This window comes from Neophocaena asiaeorientalis, unplaced genomic scaffold (assembly GCF_003031525.2).
Source record: "Neophocaena asiaeorientalis asiaeorientalis breed wild unplaced genomic scaffold, Neophocaena_asiaeorientalis_V1.1 scaffold508, whole genome shotgun sequence".
In the NCBI taxonomy this organism is placed as follows: Eukaryota; Metazoa; Chordata; class Mammalia; order Artiodactyla; family Phocoenidae; genus Neophocaena; species Neophocaena asiaeorientalis.
In genome coordinates this window covers 1,556,470-1,572,398 of record NW_020172179.1, presented here as the reverse complement: position 1 = coordinate 1,572,398, position 15,929 = coordinate 1,556,470, and the positions used below count along the sequence as shown (strand labels likewise).

Sequence of the window (15,929 nt, the reverse complement as noted above, 5' to 3'; positions counted from 1 at the left end):
GGTTAAACAGATGTTACGTAAAACCAGGAAATGAATTAGCCTGGCAGTTAGAATTGATGTTATTATCTAGAACGCAGCATACAGACAAGAGTATGGAACAAATGAGAGGCTGAAAATTATGGAGGATTGAATGAGGCTTTAGTATGAGGCTAACTGGAAAAGGAAAGTCAGCAAACTAAAAAAGAAAAACCACATGATCATCTCAATACATGCAGAAAAAGTATTTGACAGAATCCAACATCCATTTCTGATAAGAATTCTCAGCAGACTAGGAATAGAACTTTCTCAACCTGATAAAAGGCATTTAGGAACAATGAACAGGTAAAATCATATACAATGGTGAATACTGAATGTTTCCCCCTTAAAATTTGGGAGAGGACAAGGATTCTTTATGCTCTCACTACTTCTGTTCAGCATTTTCCTAGCTAGTGCAATGAACAAGAAAAAGAAATAAAAGGCTTCCAGTTTGGAAATGAAAAAGTAAAATGGTCTTTATATACAAATGATAAGATTATCCATGTTAAAAACTCGATGGAATCTACAAAAAGGCTACTAGAGCTCGTAAGTGATATGTTGCAAGATTACAGAATAGAAGGTCAATATACAAAAATCAGTTGTAGGGCTTCCCTGGTGGTGCAGTGGTTGAGAGTCCGCCTGCCGATAGAGGGGACACGGGTTCGTGCCCCGGTCCGGGAAGATCCCACGTGCCGTGGATCGGCTGGGCCCGTGAGCCATGGCTGCTGAGACTGTGCGTCCAGAGCCTGTGCTCCGCAACGGGAGAGGCCACAACAGTGAGAGGCCCGCGTACCGCCAAAAAAAAAAAAAAAATCAGTTGTACTTCTATATGTTAGCAATGTACTATTGAGAATTGAAATTTAATAATTCCATATACAGTAACGTCAAAGAATATGAAATCTTAGGAGTAAATGTGTCAAAAGTTGAACATCTGGAAGCTGCAAATGCTAAATATTGCTGAGAGAGATTAAAGAAGACCTAAGGAAATAGAGATACCATATTTATGTGTTGATAGATTTGCTGTTGTTAAGATGTCCCTTCTTCCTAAATTGACGTATAATCCCAACAGGTGTTTTGGAGTGATTGACAAGCTGATTCTAAAATTCAAACAGAAATACAAAAGACTTGGGATACCCAGCACAACTTGGAAAAAGAAAAACGAAATTGGAGGGCTAACAATACCTGTTAATTTCAAGACTTAACTACCATATTCAAGAAAATGTGGAATTGACATGAAGTTAGAGACATAGATCATTGATGCAGAATAGAGAGTCCAAAAATACACTGACACATATGTGGAAAATTGATTTTCAAAAAAAGTTACAAAGGCAATTCTATCTTGACACAATAGTCTTTTTAACAGGTAATACTGAAACATTTGGATATCCAGATGTAAAGCCTAAAATTCTAAAACTTAAAGAAGAAAACAGAACAAACTTTGTGACTTAGGGGTAGAAAAAGATTTCTTAGATGCAACACCAAAAGCTCTGTCCATAAATTTAAAAAATTGATATTTTGGACTTATTCAAAATGAAGAATTTATGTTCTGCAGAATACTCCATTAAGAGAATACAAGATAAGGAATAAACTGGGAGAAAATATTTGCAAATCACATATCTAATAAAGGACTTATGTCTGAAGAACTCTCAGAATTCAATAAGAAAACAAAGCCAGCTTAAAAAAATAGGCCAGGGCTTCCCTGGTGGAACAGTGGTTGAGAGTCCACCTGCCGATGCAGGGGACACGGGTTCATGCCCTGGTCTGGTCCAAAAAAAAAAAAAAAAAAATAGGCCAAAGATTTGAATAGACACTTTAGAGATAGATGTCAATTAAGCACATATCTAAAATTTAAAAGACCTGACCATACCAAGTGTTGGTGAGGATATGGAACAACTGGAACTCTCATATACTGCTGAAGGGAAGTGTAAAATCTACAACCACTTTGGAAAACAGTTTGGCTGTTTCTTAAAGAGTTAAACATACATATATTATATGACCTAGCAATATACCCCTAGTAATTAATCCAAGAGAAATGAAAGAATATATCCATACAAAGACTTGTATACAAATGTCCATAGAGCTGTCTTCTCCCTGTGTCTTCACACCATTTTCCTTCTGTATGTGTCTGTGTTTCAGATTTCTTTTTCTTATAAGGACCTTCTAATGACCCCATTTTAATTTAATTACTTCTTTAAAGACCTATCTCAAAATATGGTCACATTTTCAAGTATGGGGGGGTTAGGACTTCAACATATGAATTGTGTCGGGTCAAAACTCAGCCTATAACAGTAATTTACATTGATGCCGATGAAAATGGAGAGAATTGCAGTGATTTGAGAATTACTCAGGAGATAAAACTGACAAATCTTAGTGATGGATTAAAAGTGGTGAGATGGAGGAGAAGGTATCAAGGACAATATCATTGGTTCAGGTTTGACAGGGTTCTGGTAGATAGGAGTAACTTCATTTGAGAGCATAAACCGAAGAGCACATTTAGGAGGGAAGATAAGCTCTGTATTCAGGTGCTCATGGGACATCCAAGTGAAGGTGTCAGTTAGGCAGTTTAATATGGGAGTCTGGAGCTCAGAAAAGAGGCCTCTGCTAGAGACATAAATTTGGACGATATCGGCTCATATTGGCAATCAAAGCCATGGTAATGGGAAAGACCAGCTATAGAGAGAAAAGAAATCTACCTCGAAAATGCAACATATAAAACTCATGTAGAACTCTGGTTTCCAAAGTGTGTATACATTTTGACATGTAAGAAGATAGTTATAAATTTTGCCTGTCCTTTTTACAAGTTTTATCCTTTAAACTATTTTCGTACATTTTATATTGCACATATTTTATGAGTACAGTGGTATTTGTATATAATTTTAAACAAGTAAACATATATTAGAATGTATATTTAAAAATATTTACATTCAGTGAGTTTGGGAAACATTGTAACAGAGGAGGCCACAAGGAGTATCTCAAGAGGAGGATGAAACCAAAGAGAATATGGTGAGGGAAGCCAGGGGAAAAGTTTGGAGGAGATCGTGGTTCATACTAAATCTAATTTGAGTGACAGTCTATTTAAAATACCAGTCCACCATGCGTTCTCAACAAGGGCAATATTGACCCCAAGAGGGAGAAAAAGTTCTGTTTTTTGGAGGGAGAGGGGAGGCACAAAAACATCTTATATATTACATTGGCTTGTGGTCTCCAGAGTTCAGTCCTACCATACAAAATCTTACTCCTTAGTATTTAGCATCTGTCATAAGGGAAAAACTAAGTTAAATTTAAATTTAAATTAAGTGCAGTTATATTATAAAATTATATAATATGTATCAGTACATATTATATGTATATAATTATTGTATATAATATGCTTATATGTATATAATATGCATATTATATAATTATTACATATTATATAATATGTATATAATTAATTATTTAGTTTTCTTTTTGGAGGGGCAATATGAAAAGAAAGGTTGAGAACTCTATAGAAAGGGTTTTAAAACCCTTTAACACTGTAGTTTAACAGTGATCTCTAGGGAAACGTGTGGGATAAGGGATTTGAGTTTGAAGAGAAGCTTTAAATTTTTACCATGTGTGTTTCAGTATTGAATTTTTTACATCAAGAATTTATTCGTGTCTTTAGAATTAGATTATCTTAATTACTCTTCCAAAAAATTAAAAAGAATAAAGGAAGCATCATGTTTAATCCTATCGCCCAGAAATAATTTCTTTTTTTAAAAATTAAGTTATTTATTTATTTATTTTTTAGCTACATTGGGTCTTCATTGCTACGTGAGGGCTTTCTCTAGTTGCAGTGAGCAGCGGCTACTCTTTGTTGCAGTGCGCGGGCTTCTCACTGCGGTGTCTTCTCTTGTTGCGTAGCATGGGCTCTAGGCATGCGGGCTTCAGTAGTTTTGGCTCACGGGCTCTAGAGCACAGGCTCAGTAGTTGTGGTGCACGGGCTTAGTTGCTCTGCAGCTTGTGGGATCTTCCCGGACCAGGGCTCGAACCCGTGTCCCCTGCTTTGGCAGGAGGATTCTTAACCACTGTGCCACCAGGGAAGCCCGAGATAACTTCTGTTAACATTTTGTATATGGTTTTTCTATAATATTTAGCTCTATGCATTTTAACAAGTCCTATCTGTTCTATCATCAAAAGGTATCTGAAATCTGACTACTTTTCACTTCCTCCCACTACCACCTTATCTAAGCCCCCATTTTTTAAAAAACAACAAGTAGATTGTACTGTAAATATTCCTTCATCTTTGAACAATATACATATAAAAGCCAACATTTTGATTTTAACTGAAGTTCTTCTGGCTTTTCATTTTGTTCTGTGATGTTCATCTTCAAGTCCCTTCTGAATTTCTGTACCTTCCTTCTTTTTTAATCAGACACAGCAAAATGGTTCTCCCTGAAGGCTATTTTCCAGTAAAGATAACTTTTTTCTTTGCTTTATATTTGCTTCCCCAGGAACCCTCTGCTTTTATCCAGAAGATGATTAAGAGCTAATATAAAATTCACATCTGTTTGGTTTCTTTGATCAAGTCTGCAAGCTTTCTCATTCACAATGTGATCTCTCCACAGAGATCTCTGGCACAGACTTGTTGCTAAATCTTTTACTGCCTCTTCTATTTTGATCGTAACTTAGTTATGTCTGGTTCCCTCTGACCTTGTCTCATTAAGTTCACTGTCTTATAAAATCTTTATCTGAACTGATCCTCACCTTCCCCTTCTGTATCAAAGATAGAGGTTGATTGTATCTTCTTTTTTCTCAGACTTACCCCTCTACTTTTGTTCACATTCTACATCTTATCCTTGTCTAGGACATTCTCTGCTTTCTCCAATATCAACCTTTCCCAGTTACTTCCTCCCAGGGATCTACCATCTAAAATCAAAACCAGAACAGAATCCTTGGTCCTGTATCTCCCTCAAAGTATTTCTGCCCTTCATGCCCAGATTTCCATAAGGTACTTTGTGTCTCTACTTTCTTGTTTCAGTTTTGCTCCAAACCACTGAAATCAAGCTTCTGCTCCACTGAAACAGTTGTTACTAAAGGAATTTTAATGACCCAACTACCAAATCCTTCTACTCACTTCTAAGATTCTTTTACTTCACTCCTTAGAGGTAATAACTACTTCTAATACTGGTTTCCTCCTTCACAGATTACTGCATCTCTTCAGAATCCTTCACTGATTCCTCCTTCTCCACCTACCCTTCCTTTTAAAACGGTTTATTCATAAAATTTCATTCCTTCTCTACCTACCCTTCCTTTTAAAACATTTTATTCATAAAATTTCAAACAGAAGCCAACATACAGAACCAAAGTATAGGACAGTGATTCTCTGTGTACCCATTGTCCAGTTTCAGCAATCACTAACTTGTGACCAATCTTTTTTTTTTTTTAATAACTAACTCCACCACTTCTCTTTCTCCACTCTAAATTATTTCTTCCCCAACCTTTAAGAAGTGTTTTTCCCCTGGGCCCTATCCTCAACATTCGTTTCCTCTCATGCCACATGCAATCTATGGAAAAGCTCACACATGTTAATAGTTTCTACCACCTCCAAATGCTGATAACACCTAAATCTCTTTCTCCAGCTTAGATCTTGTTCTTAAGCCAGAGATTTGTACATATTTAGTGGCCTAGATCGTCTTCGCTCAGATGCCCCACAGGTTCTAAAAGTGGTAGAGACTGGATCTGAACCTTAATATCCTACTTTCAGAGTTCCTCTTCTTAACCACCGCTCTTTTCCTATATTTAAATAGGAAAATATAATTATGGTAGGGAACATGGGATGCTATAGATGTATATAACAGAGTGCACCAAACCTGGGGGAACAAAGAGAAGAGACACCTAAACTGACTCTGATGAAGGTGCTGGATTAAAAGCTGGTAACTGGGAGAAACTACAGAAGAACCTTCAGCAACCTGAAGGAATTTGTGCTGGTTGGATCTTTGACCTCAGTGGTATGTAACAAGAGAAGTAGGCTGGGACAATCATGTCATATAAGGCTTTGTAAGTCAAGTTAAAGGGGACTAATACTTTAATATATCAGTCAAACAAACCTTAGATCAAATCCCAGCTCTACTACTTTCTGTACTACTGTACTACTTTCTATATAATTCTAAGCAAGTCACCTTTTCTCTTTGACCTTTGTTTTCACTCTAGAAAGGGACTAAAAATGTCATAAGATCATTCCACTCATTTTTTCAGTAAATATTTATTGTGTGCCTATTATGTCCTGGTCACATTCTCGATGTTGAAATTAGAGTGGTAAGAAAGACAAAATGGGACCTCTGCTGTCATGGAGCTTACATTCTGGTGGTTGTTGTAGTGTTTAAATGAGATAACATTCAGTGGTGCCTGTTACATAATGGACATTCAGAAAATGTTAATTTCCTAGCCAACGTTCACATACATTCTAACGCATGGACACTTTGTCTGAGTTCTTCTCTGATTAAGTTAAAGGTACATACTTCTTGGCTTAGAAGTTTTGAGTGACTTGTCACTAAAAAGGAAGAAGTAGCCAGATTATCTGGGACCCTGTGTTTTCTTTCAAAAGGTCATATCTAGGAGTTAGAATTTTCTTGTTTACTTTGGCAATTCTAAAAAGCCTTGAAGAATTCCTGTTATTTCTAGAAATCTGTTTCAGTAATTCTGTGAATTACAAAGATGATTTGCATCAAAGGAATTTATGGTTAGTTGTAGGAATAGATAATGACACATCCAAAAGAAATAAAAGAAAAAGCCTCTAGAGAAGATAAAAGCTAACAAAAATCATCCACAGAACAAAGAAAACACAAAGAAAGCATAAAATGAGATGATAAAAGCAGAAACAACCTATTAATTAAACATATTTGGTTTATAATTTCTTATTAAAAGGTAAAAGTGTTTAAAAATAGAATACTTTGTTTATAAGAGATAAAAAACAGTGACATGACAAGAATAAAAATAAATAGACTGATAAACATTTCTCAAGTGAAAGCAATAGCGACAGTATTAATTTCAGATAAAATAAGACAAATAATGGTATATAGAATAGAAAGGGTCACACAAACTTTATATTACCAGTCTCTTCAACAAATGATGCTGGAAAAACTGGATATTCATGTGTGAACGAAAGAAATTGGACCCTTACCTTAAACCGTATTCAAAAATTAATTCAAAATGAATTAAAGGCCTAAATGTAAGACCTAAAATTATAAAATTCAGAGTAGGAAATTGGGAAATCTTCATGACATTGGACTTGGCAGTGATTTCATGGATATGACACAAAATCACAGGCAACAAAAAGTGAAATTGACAAATGGGACTACACCAAACTTCAAAACTTCTGTGTGACAAAGGAAACAATTAACAGAATGAAAAGGCAACCTACAGAATGAGAGACAATATTTGCAAACTATGTATCTGGTAAGGGGTTGATGTCCATAACATACAAAGAACTCCTACAACTCAACAACAAACCACCCAACTCAACTAAAAAAATGTGTAAAGGACTTGAATAGATATTTGTCTGAAGAAGACATACAAATGACCAACAAGCATATTAAAAGATGATCAACACCACTAATCATCAGGAAGTACAAATCAGAATCATAAAGAGATATCACTGCACTCATTAGGATGACTATTTCCAAAACAGAAAACAGGTGTTGGTGAGGGCGTGGAGAAATTGGAACCCTTGTATATTGTTAATAGAAATGTGAAATCATGCAGCTGCTAAGAAAAACTGTGGAGGTTCCTCAAAAAAATTAAAAACAGAATTAATGTATGATCCAGCGATCTCACTTCTGGAGATACACAGTATATCCAAAAGAATTGAAAACAGGATCTTGAAGAGAGATTTGCCCAGCCATGTTCATTGCAGCATTATTCATAATAGCCAAGTGATAGAAGCGATCCAAGTGTCTGACGATGGATGAAGGGATAAAGAAAATGTGATACACAGACACACACGTATGTACATACATGCAATGGAATATTATTAAGTCTTTAAAAAAGAAGGAAATTCTGTTACATGCTAAAGATGGATGAAACTTAAGGACATCATGCTAAATGAAATAATCTAGTCACACAAAAAAACAAATATTGTATGATTCCACTCACATGAGGTATCTCAAGTAGTCACATTCTTAGAAACAGAAAGTAGATAGGTAGTTTCCAAGGGCTAGGGGGAGAAAGAAAATGGGAGTTGTTGCTCAATGGGTTTAGAGTTTCAGTTTTAAAAGATGAGAAAGTTCCAGAGATCTTTTGCACATCAAGGTACATAGAATTAACACTGCTGTACACTTAAAAGCAGTAAAGATGGTAAATTCTGTGATTTTTATCATAATTTTAAAAGTATAAGAATCATTTCATGCGTTGTTTTCTATGAACTTAAAACATATGAGGACTGGGTATTATTTTGTTAATTAAAGGGTGTTAATTGCCTTTTATTAACTCAGCTAAATGATCCTGTAGATTTCCTTCTGGAGACATTGGGCTCTTATATTAATATATTTCCTAATATTTAATGATAGGTACCTTGCTGACATAAATCCTACTTGTTGAGGTAGATAATTCAAATACTGAAATCAATTTGCTATTATATGTGAGAATTTTGTATTTGTATGCTTAAGCAAGATTGACCCAAGTTTACTTTTTAAAGTGTATGTATGTGTGTGTATGTAGAAGCATATATAGTCACCAAATTTCCTGCATCTTAGACATCTTTCAGATTTTTACCATTATGTTGTTATCTGTAGACTTTTCATATATGACCTTTAATATATTGAGGTAATTACCTAGCTTGTTCCTAGCTTGTTGAGTGGTTTTATCATGAAAGTGTTGAATTTTGTCAAATGCGTTTTTGTGCATCAGTTGAGATAATCATGTGGTTTTGTCCTTCATTTTGTTAACGTGATGTATTAAAATGGTTCTTTAATATGATGAAAAACATTCACTTTATTTTTTTTTACTAAAGTATAATTGATTAACAATGTTGTGTTAGTTTCAGTACAGCAAAGTGACTCATTTATTTATATATGTATATACTTTTTCAGATTCTTTCCCATTACAAGTTATTACAAGATATTGAATATAGTTCTCTGTGCTGTAGGTCCTTGTTGGAAAAACATCCACTTTAAAGTGTATGATATACAATACACATATTGCATAAAATCTTGGTAATCTGAATCTATTTTGTGATCACTGCATAAGAAATTAGCAATTATTTGATTTGCCTTTTTATGATACACAATACCCATTTGAATTCAAAACAAAACTTATTAAAGAAGCAAATAACAAGGAAAATAGATATGTGCATAGGCATAAAAATGAGAAATCAGTATTTTTCATTGCTCATTTTCTTTCTTATAACCTTGAAAAGTAGAATTTCATTCTTTGCAAGTACAAAACTAAAGCAGAATGAATGAATTAACCCACGTCCCCTGCATCGGCAGGCGGACTCGCAACCACTGCGCCACCAGGGAAGCCCCTAATTATTCTTTTTTATGACAGTAGTCATATTTGAACATTATACATATTTATGTTACTAGGGTGAACCATGTGTAATTGGCATTGTTGTACTTCAAAAATAGAATAACGGCAATTTGATATAATATTATCACACATGTAGAAGTGCCTTAAAGAGCTTGGTAAAATTTCTGTAAGTGTCATTTTCTTTTAACAGTATTAAAATACTTTGTCCGGTTTTAACAAATGACACTTAAACTAATATTTATCTTTTCGTTTTAGTAATTACTTTCTAAAATATGTATTAATAGTTGAGTGACAGTATCCTGCTAAGCTGAGTAATAGGAATTCCTGTGACTTAAAAAAACAAAACCAAAATTGTGTCTGTACTTCAGGCAGTTCTCTTTCGTAACTGGTGAATTATATCTTGGTGGTCACTCTTGGTCTAAGCATGCTTGTTCTTCATTTTCTTATGGTAACAAAAATTGCCTTCTGTATATAAAATGATGATAATAATTATAATAATAATAACATTCACTGAAGATTTATTATATGCCAAGAACTGTCCCAAGAGTTTACTTTAATAAACTTTTAAAATCCTTGTAATAATCCTGCAGTGTGGGTACTGTTATCTCCATTTTACAGAGCGCAGGGAGGCACAGAATGATTTAGCAACTTGCCCAAGCTCACACAGCGAAGTATGTAGCAGAGAAGGATGATGACATGAGACATGATTTGACTCATCTATATATTTCTACTTAGTTACTTAATTCCGTTGTTTGATAGACTTAAATACATTTTTAATACTTTTTCGATGCTATGTCTTATCCATTGTAATTTAAAAAAAATAATACATCCCCTTTTTTTGGGTCATAGGATGGACACGCTGAAATTTTATACACGTTTTGGAATTCAGTTACTCAGGCACTTTCTTCTCAGTTTCAGACAGCAACAAACTGTAAGTGCAGTATTTATTTTGCAAGTTGATTTCACAGTTTTTCAGTTACTTTAAAATTTAATATCAAGAAGTTTTGCTCTATTAGTTTATAAAACATCTTTTAAAAACTCCTGGCTAATTGTCATTTCTTATGTTACCTATATATTCAGTTATATAAGCAATAAATTCTTTTTTTACACTTTTAAAATACTTAGGATGTGAAATAAAATGTTCCAGAAGAATAAGTTAATTCTCCATAATTCAGTCAGACGAACCTGAATTTTTCCTATGTAAAGGGTGATTGATGTTGAAGAATTTAGTTAAAGCTTGTAGAGTATTTTAATTCCTAACAAAGAGATATTAAAAGGCAGAGACCTTATAGCTTTTCCTTTATTGTTAAAATGAAGATTTGATGAATGAACAGCTGAAATACCCACATCATGAATTAAAAGTTGCTTAACCAAATATAATCCAACAAATTTTTCTTAGTTTGTTTTTGTCATGAAATAATGGCACAGGGTAGTTCTAAACAATGAAGTATACAAACTAGCTAATATCATATAAGTGTTTTTGTCTAATCACTGAATGTAAGAGCATTGAATGTACCTAGGCCTTTTAAAAGTGTTTTGAGAGTTTGTACGTAGTTGTTATTCACATTTACTGAAAGTACCTAGTAATGTAAACATTATTTAGTCCCTGACAACTCCAGAATGAATTAACCACACTGCCTTGCTTCCCTACTTCTACTTCTAAAGGAGTGTGCAGCAAGGCAGTGACCACAGAGAAGGTCTTCATTTGTGTGTGCCCAGACAGAACTTAAGCAGAGGGTTTATTTAGGACAGATTCATTCTATTTACTTCTACAAATCACCCTACTCAAAGAATACTGTGCTTCTCCCTGCTTTAGGTATCTGTTTTGGGCAGCTTTTTTGAGATGTAATTTACATATATAAAATTCACCAACTTTGAGCAGAAAATTCTATGAATTTTTGACAGTTGTTTACATCCTTATAACTACCATCACAAGTAAGATATAGAACAGGGCTTCCCTGGTGGCGCAGTGGTTGAGAGTCTGCCTGCCGATGCAGGGGACGCGGGTTCGTGCCCCAGTCGGAGTGGATCCCACATGCCGCAGAGAGCCATGCCCGTGAGCCATGGCTGCTGAGCCTGCACGTCCGGAGCCTGTGCTCCACAACGGGAGAGGCCACAGCGGTGAGGGGCCCGCGTACCGCAAAAAAAAAAAAGATATAGAACATTTCTATCCCCAACACCCCACCCCCATGTCCCTAATGTACTCTTATAGTTAATCTCCTATTCCTACCTCTTGGCTCCTGGCAGCTAATGATAAGCTTTCTGTCTGTATAAGTTAGCTTTTCCTAGATTTTCATAAAACTGGAATCATGCAGTATGAGTTCTTGTATAGCAACGTAGTTATTTTAAGGTTTATTCATGTTGTTGCATGTACCAGTAGTCCATTTCTTTTTATTGCTGATTAGAATTTCATTGTGTAGGTATACACAATTTATCTATTCTCCAGTTGGGGGAATAACTGGTTTATTACAGTTTGGGGTTATTATGAATAAAGCTACTACAGTCATTTACATACAGGTCTTTTGTAGACATGTGTCTTAATTCTCTTGGGTAAACACGTAGAGTGGAATTTCCTGATCATTTGATAAGTATATGTTTAACTTTAAAAAACTGCTGAACTGTTTCCCAAGATAGATGTACCATTTTTCATCCCCATCAACAATGTATGGTAATTCTTCTACATTTTCATCAATCCATGATACTGTCGTCTTTTTTTTTGCGGTACACGGGCCTCTCACCGCTGCGGCCCCTCCCGACGCGGAGCACAGGCTCCGGACGCACGGGCCCAGAGGCCATGGCCCACGGGCCCAGCCGCTCCGCGGCATGTGGGATCCTCCCAGACCGGGACACGAACCCGCGTTCCCTGCATCGGCAGGCGGACTCCCAACCACTGTGCCACCAGGGAAGCCCTGTCATTTTAATTTTAGCCATTCTTGTGAGTGTTCAGTGAACTTTCATTGTGTTTTTAATAAAACTTCACTAGCCTAAAGACTAGTAATGACTAGATTTTCGTAGGTTTATTTCCCATCTGTATATCTTCTTTGGTTAAGTGTTCATCAAAGTGACTGACTTTTTAGTTTTATTTAATTTTCTTAGCTTATTCTCTTATTATTGAGTCTTAAAATATCCTTATATATCTGCCAAGTCCTTTCTCAGATGTATGTTTTACAAATATAGTACCCTGTCTGTGGTTTGCCTTTACATTTTCTTAACAGTATCTTCCAAATGACGAAAGTTTTTAGTTTTGAAAAATGTCTGATTTATCAGTTTTAGGAGGTAGTTTTTCAAATATTCAAATATAGTATTATATAAATACAGCCTTTGAATAGTTTCGTACTCCATGTATGAAAGTAATGGTTTTTCATGAAACCAGTTATGATGAAGTTTTCTTTAATATTTAACTTTCACACTATAAGCCAGTTGTGGAATACATTTACTCACATACCAGTAGGAAAACACAAAGATGTAAACTGACCTACGAAATATATAAGCATAATTACAAAATTCATTAAAACCTCAGTTTTTAGAATAAAAGAAAGCAATGTAAAAGCTCATTGTTGCTGTTTTCAAGCATTCATTAAAATTTTACTTTATCACTTCAAAGCCTTGGAGTTGTTGTAGACAGTATTTTATTTTATTTTTTTTAGATTGGTATATTCCTACTCTCTTTCTTTTAAAATTTTATTTATTTAATTAATTTATTTTTGGCTGCGTTGGGTCTTGGTTGCTGCATGTGTGCTTTCTCTAGTTGCAGCGAGCAGGAGCTACTCTTTGTTGCGGTGTGCGGGCTTCTCATTGCGGGGGCTTCTCATTGCGGTGGCTTCTCTTGTTGCAGAGCACGGACTCTAGGTGCACGGGCTTCAGTAGTTGTGGCACACAGGCTCAGTAGTTGTGGCTCCTGAGCTCTAGAGCACAGGCTCAGTAGTTGTGGCACACGGGCTTAGTTGCTCCACGGCATGTGGGATCTTCCAGGACCAGGGCTTGAACCCATGTCCCCTGCATTGGCAGGCAGATTCTTAACCACTGCGCCACCAGGGAAGCCCTGTAGACAGTATTTTATTTTCTTTCTTTAATGAGTAAACTTAATTGGCATTTTGAATATTTTTTTCTCTCAATGTGGTAGGAGCATACCAAAGAAATAACCTTAGGATACTTGAAATACTTCAAACCTTTAACCATTACATCTCCCAATATTGTTTACTGTTGGTTGATTTAGCACATTTTTAGTAGAAATTGTATAAGGTAAACTTCATCCCAACAAATCACACAGATATTAAGAGAGTATAACTCTAGGGAGTGCGACTGGAATGGAAATGCCCTTGTCTCTAATTCAGTCCTCTCTGTCAGTTCTGGGTCTGGTTGATTGAATTTTCTTCTTCTTCCTCATTGATATTTTTTCCTACTTTTTTGCATGTTTGATAATTTGTGATTCAGTATCACACATGAATTTTACCTTGTTTAGTACTAGATACTTTTGTCTTCCTGTTAAGTATTCTTACTCTAGGGTACTGTCAAGTTACTAAAAAATAATTTGGTTCCTTTGAGTCTTGCTTTTTAGATTTATTGGCGAAACCTGAGCAGTGTTTAGTCTAGAGCTAATTATTTCCCACTACGGAGGCTAGACTCTACCAGATACTCTGTGAATTGTGAGGTTTTTTAGTTTGGCTTTCAGGAACAGGCACTCCTCCCAGTCTCGTGTGAGGAAGAGGTATATTCTCTCTAATCCTTTCCTTGAGGAAAAATACTACAAAATTAAAATAAAGTGATAAACACCTGAGAACCTGTTGGGCTGCACCCTACAGGCCTACAAGGTCTGCATTTGCCCAGCTTCAAGGCTGGAGAAAGAGACAGAGTCCATTTATATAGCACATATAGTCCCTGGAGTATACTGTAGTAATTGTTTAAAATTATAGACAGGCAATATAAAGGAGATACAATCATCTGCAGAGTTGAAGATTATATACAGTGTAACAGATTGTGTTAAGTAAGTAATATTTGGCAGAAAATATCTAAAGGAAAAATTTCCTACTTAGAAACATGTTCCTTCTGATTTTAAATGTTCATGCTTAAAAAAATAAGTTCTATTAGATATAATAAAATATAATCTAGGGGTTTGACAGTGAATTTACTTTATTTAAAAGGAAAGGGGCCTGAACTTGTCACTGTGAATATTCAGAATAGCTTCTATAGGAAATGTGCTGCTTTAATTATCTGTGGCTGATAGTTATTTCCAAGATGATTTCTAAGCTTTATGTCTGTTATTTCTCATCGTAGTTTCCAGATAATAATGTTTGTTCACCAACCTGTTGGCTTATGATACATATATTTTTCAAGTCTCAATAGAAACAAGCAAAATAAACATTACCATTTTGAACTCTGAAATGACTTCACAATTCTTCTTTATAATGTGATTTTCCCAGAATGTCTTATCCCCCTTAGTTTTCTCCATAGCTCTCATCACTTACTAACACACTATTTATTTATTTAGTCTGAACTCTTCCCTCCTCCCACTAGAATTTAATTCCCCATAAGACATTGGTCATGGTAGTAGTATCTTCAATGGCTAAAAGTGTACCTAGCACACAGTAAGGCTTCAATAAATGCTTGTTGACTGGAAGGAAGGACGAAAGAAAAAGAGGAAGGAAGCAAGGAAGAAAAGATGCCAGTGCCCTTTTATAATAGCATAAGCACTTAAAAACATTTTTTGAAATATGCTTAAAATGTTCTGGCAAGTAAATCTGTTTTAAAAATTTAAAACCCTTTGTGCAATATTAATCTATCAAAACTCTTAAGCAACTCAAGGAGTTGATTCATACAGTTAAGAAAGCTACATGGTATATATCTGTAGTGCTTTGGAAAATCAAGTGTGAATAAGAGAAACGCTTTAGGAGATAGGCACGTTAGAAGATATAGAAAGCTTTAAGACTTAAAATATATGCTAAAACTCATTATCTTTACCTTTTTAAAGATACAGTGATAAATTGGGAGTCCACTCTTCCTTTGAAATAGGGAGATAAACAAGCTATACAATTATAATACTTTAGTGTAGATTTAAAAAAAATGTTAGAATGGTGTCCATGTTAAATGAGATTTTACTGTGATGCATTTCTTTTTTTTCTTGGCTGCATTGGGTCTTCGTTGTGGTGCACAGGCTTTCTCTAGTTGCGGTGAGCCGAGACTACTCTTCATTGCAGTGCATGGGCTCCTCATTGCAGTGGCTTCTCTTATTGCAGAGCACAGGCTCTAGGCGTGAGGGCTTCAATAGTTGAGGCACGTGGGCTCAGTAGTTGTGGCTCGCCGGCTCTAGAGCACAGACTCAGTAGTTGTGGCACATGGGCTTAGTTGCTCCGCAGCATGTGGGATCTTCCTGGACCAGGGATTGAACCTGTGTCCCCTGTGTTGGCAGGCAGATTCTTAACCACTGC

At 35.6% G+C, this 15,929-nt stretch overlaps 1 protein-coding gene across 1 annotated transcript in view; it reads left to right on the top strand.

The window, feature by feature from the left end:
• Window positions 1–15,929, top strand: part of COG5 (component of oligomeric golgi complex 5) — a 269,636-nt gene that overhangs the window by 158,272 nt on the left and 95,435 nt on the right. The window contains exon 11 of the mRNA XM_024761085.1: window positions 10,354–10,435. Within this exon, the coding sequence (XP_024616853.1) occupies window positions 10,354–10,435 (82 nt within the window). The remainder of the gene's footprint in view (window positions 1–10,353; window positions 10,436–15,929) is intronic.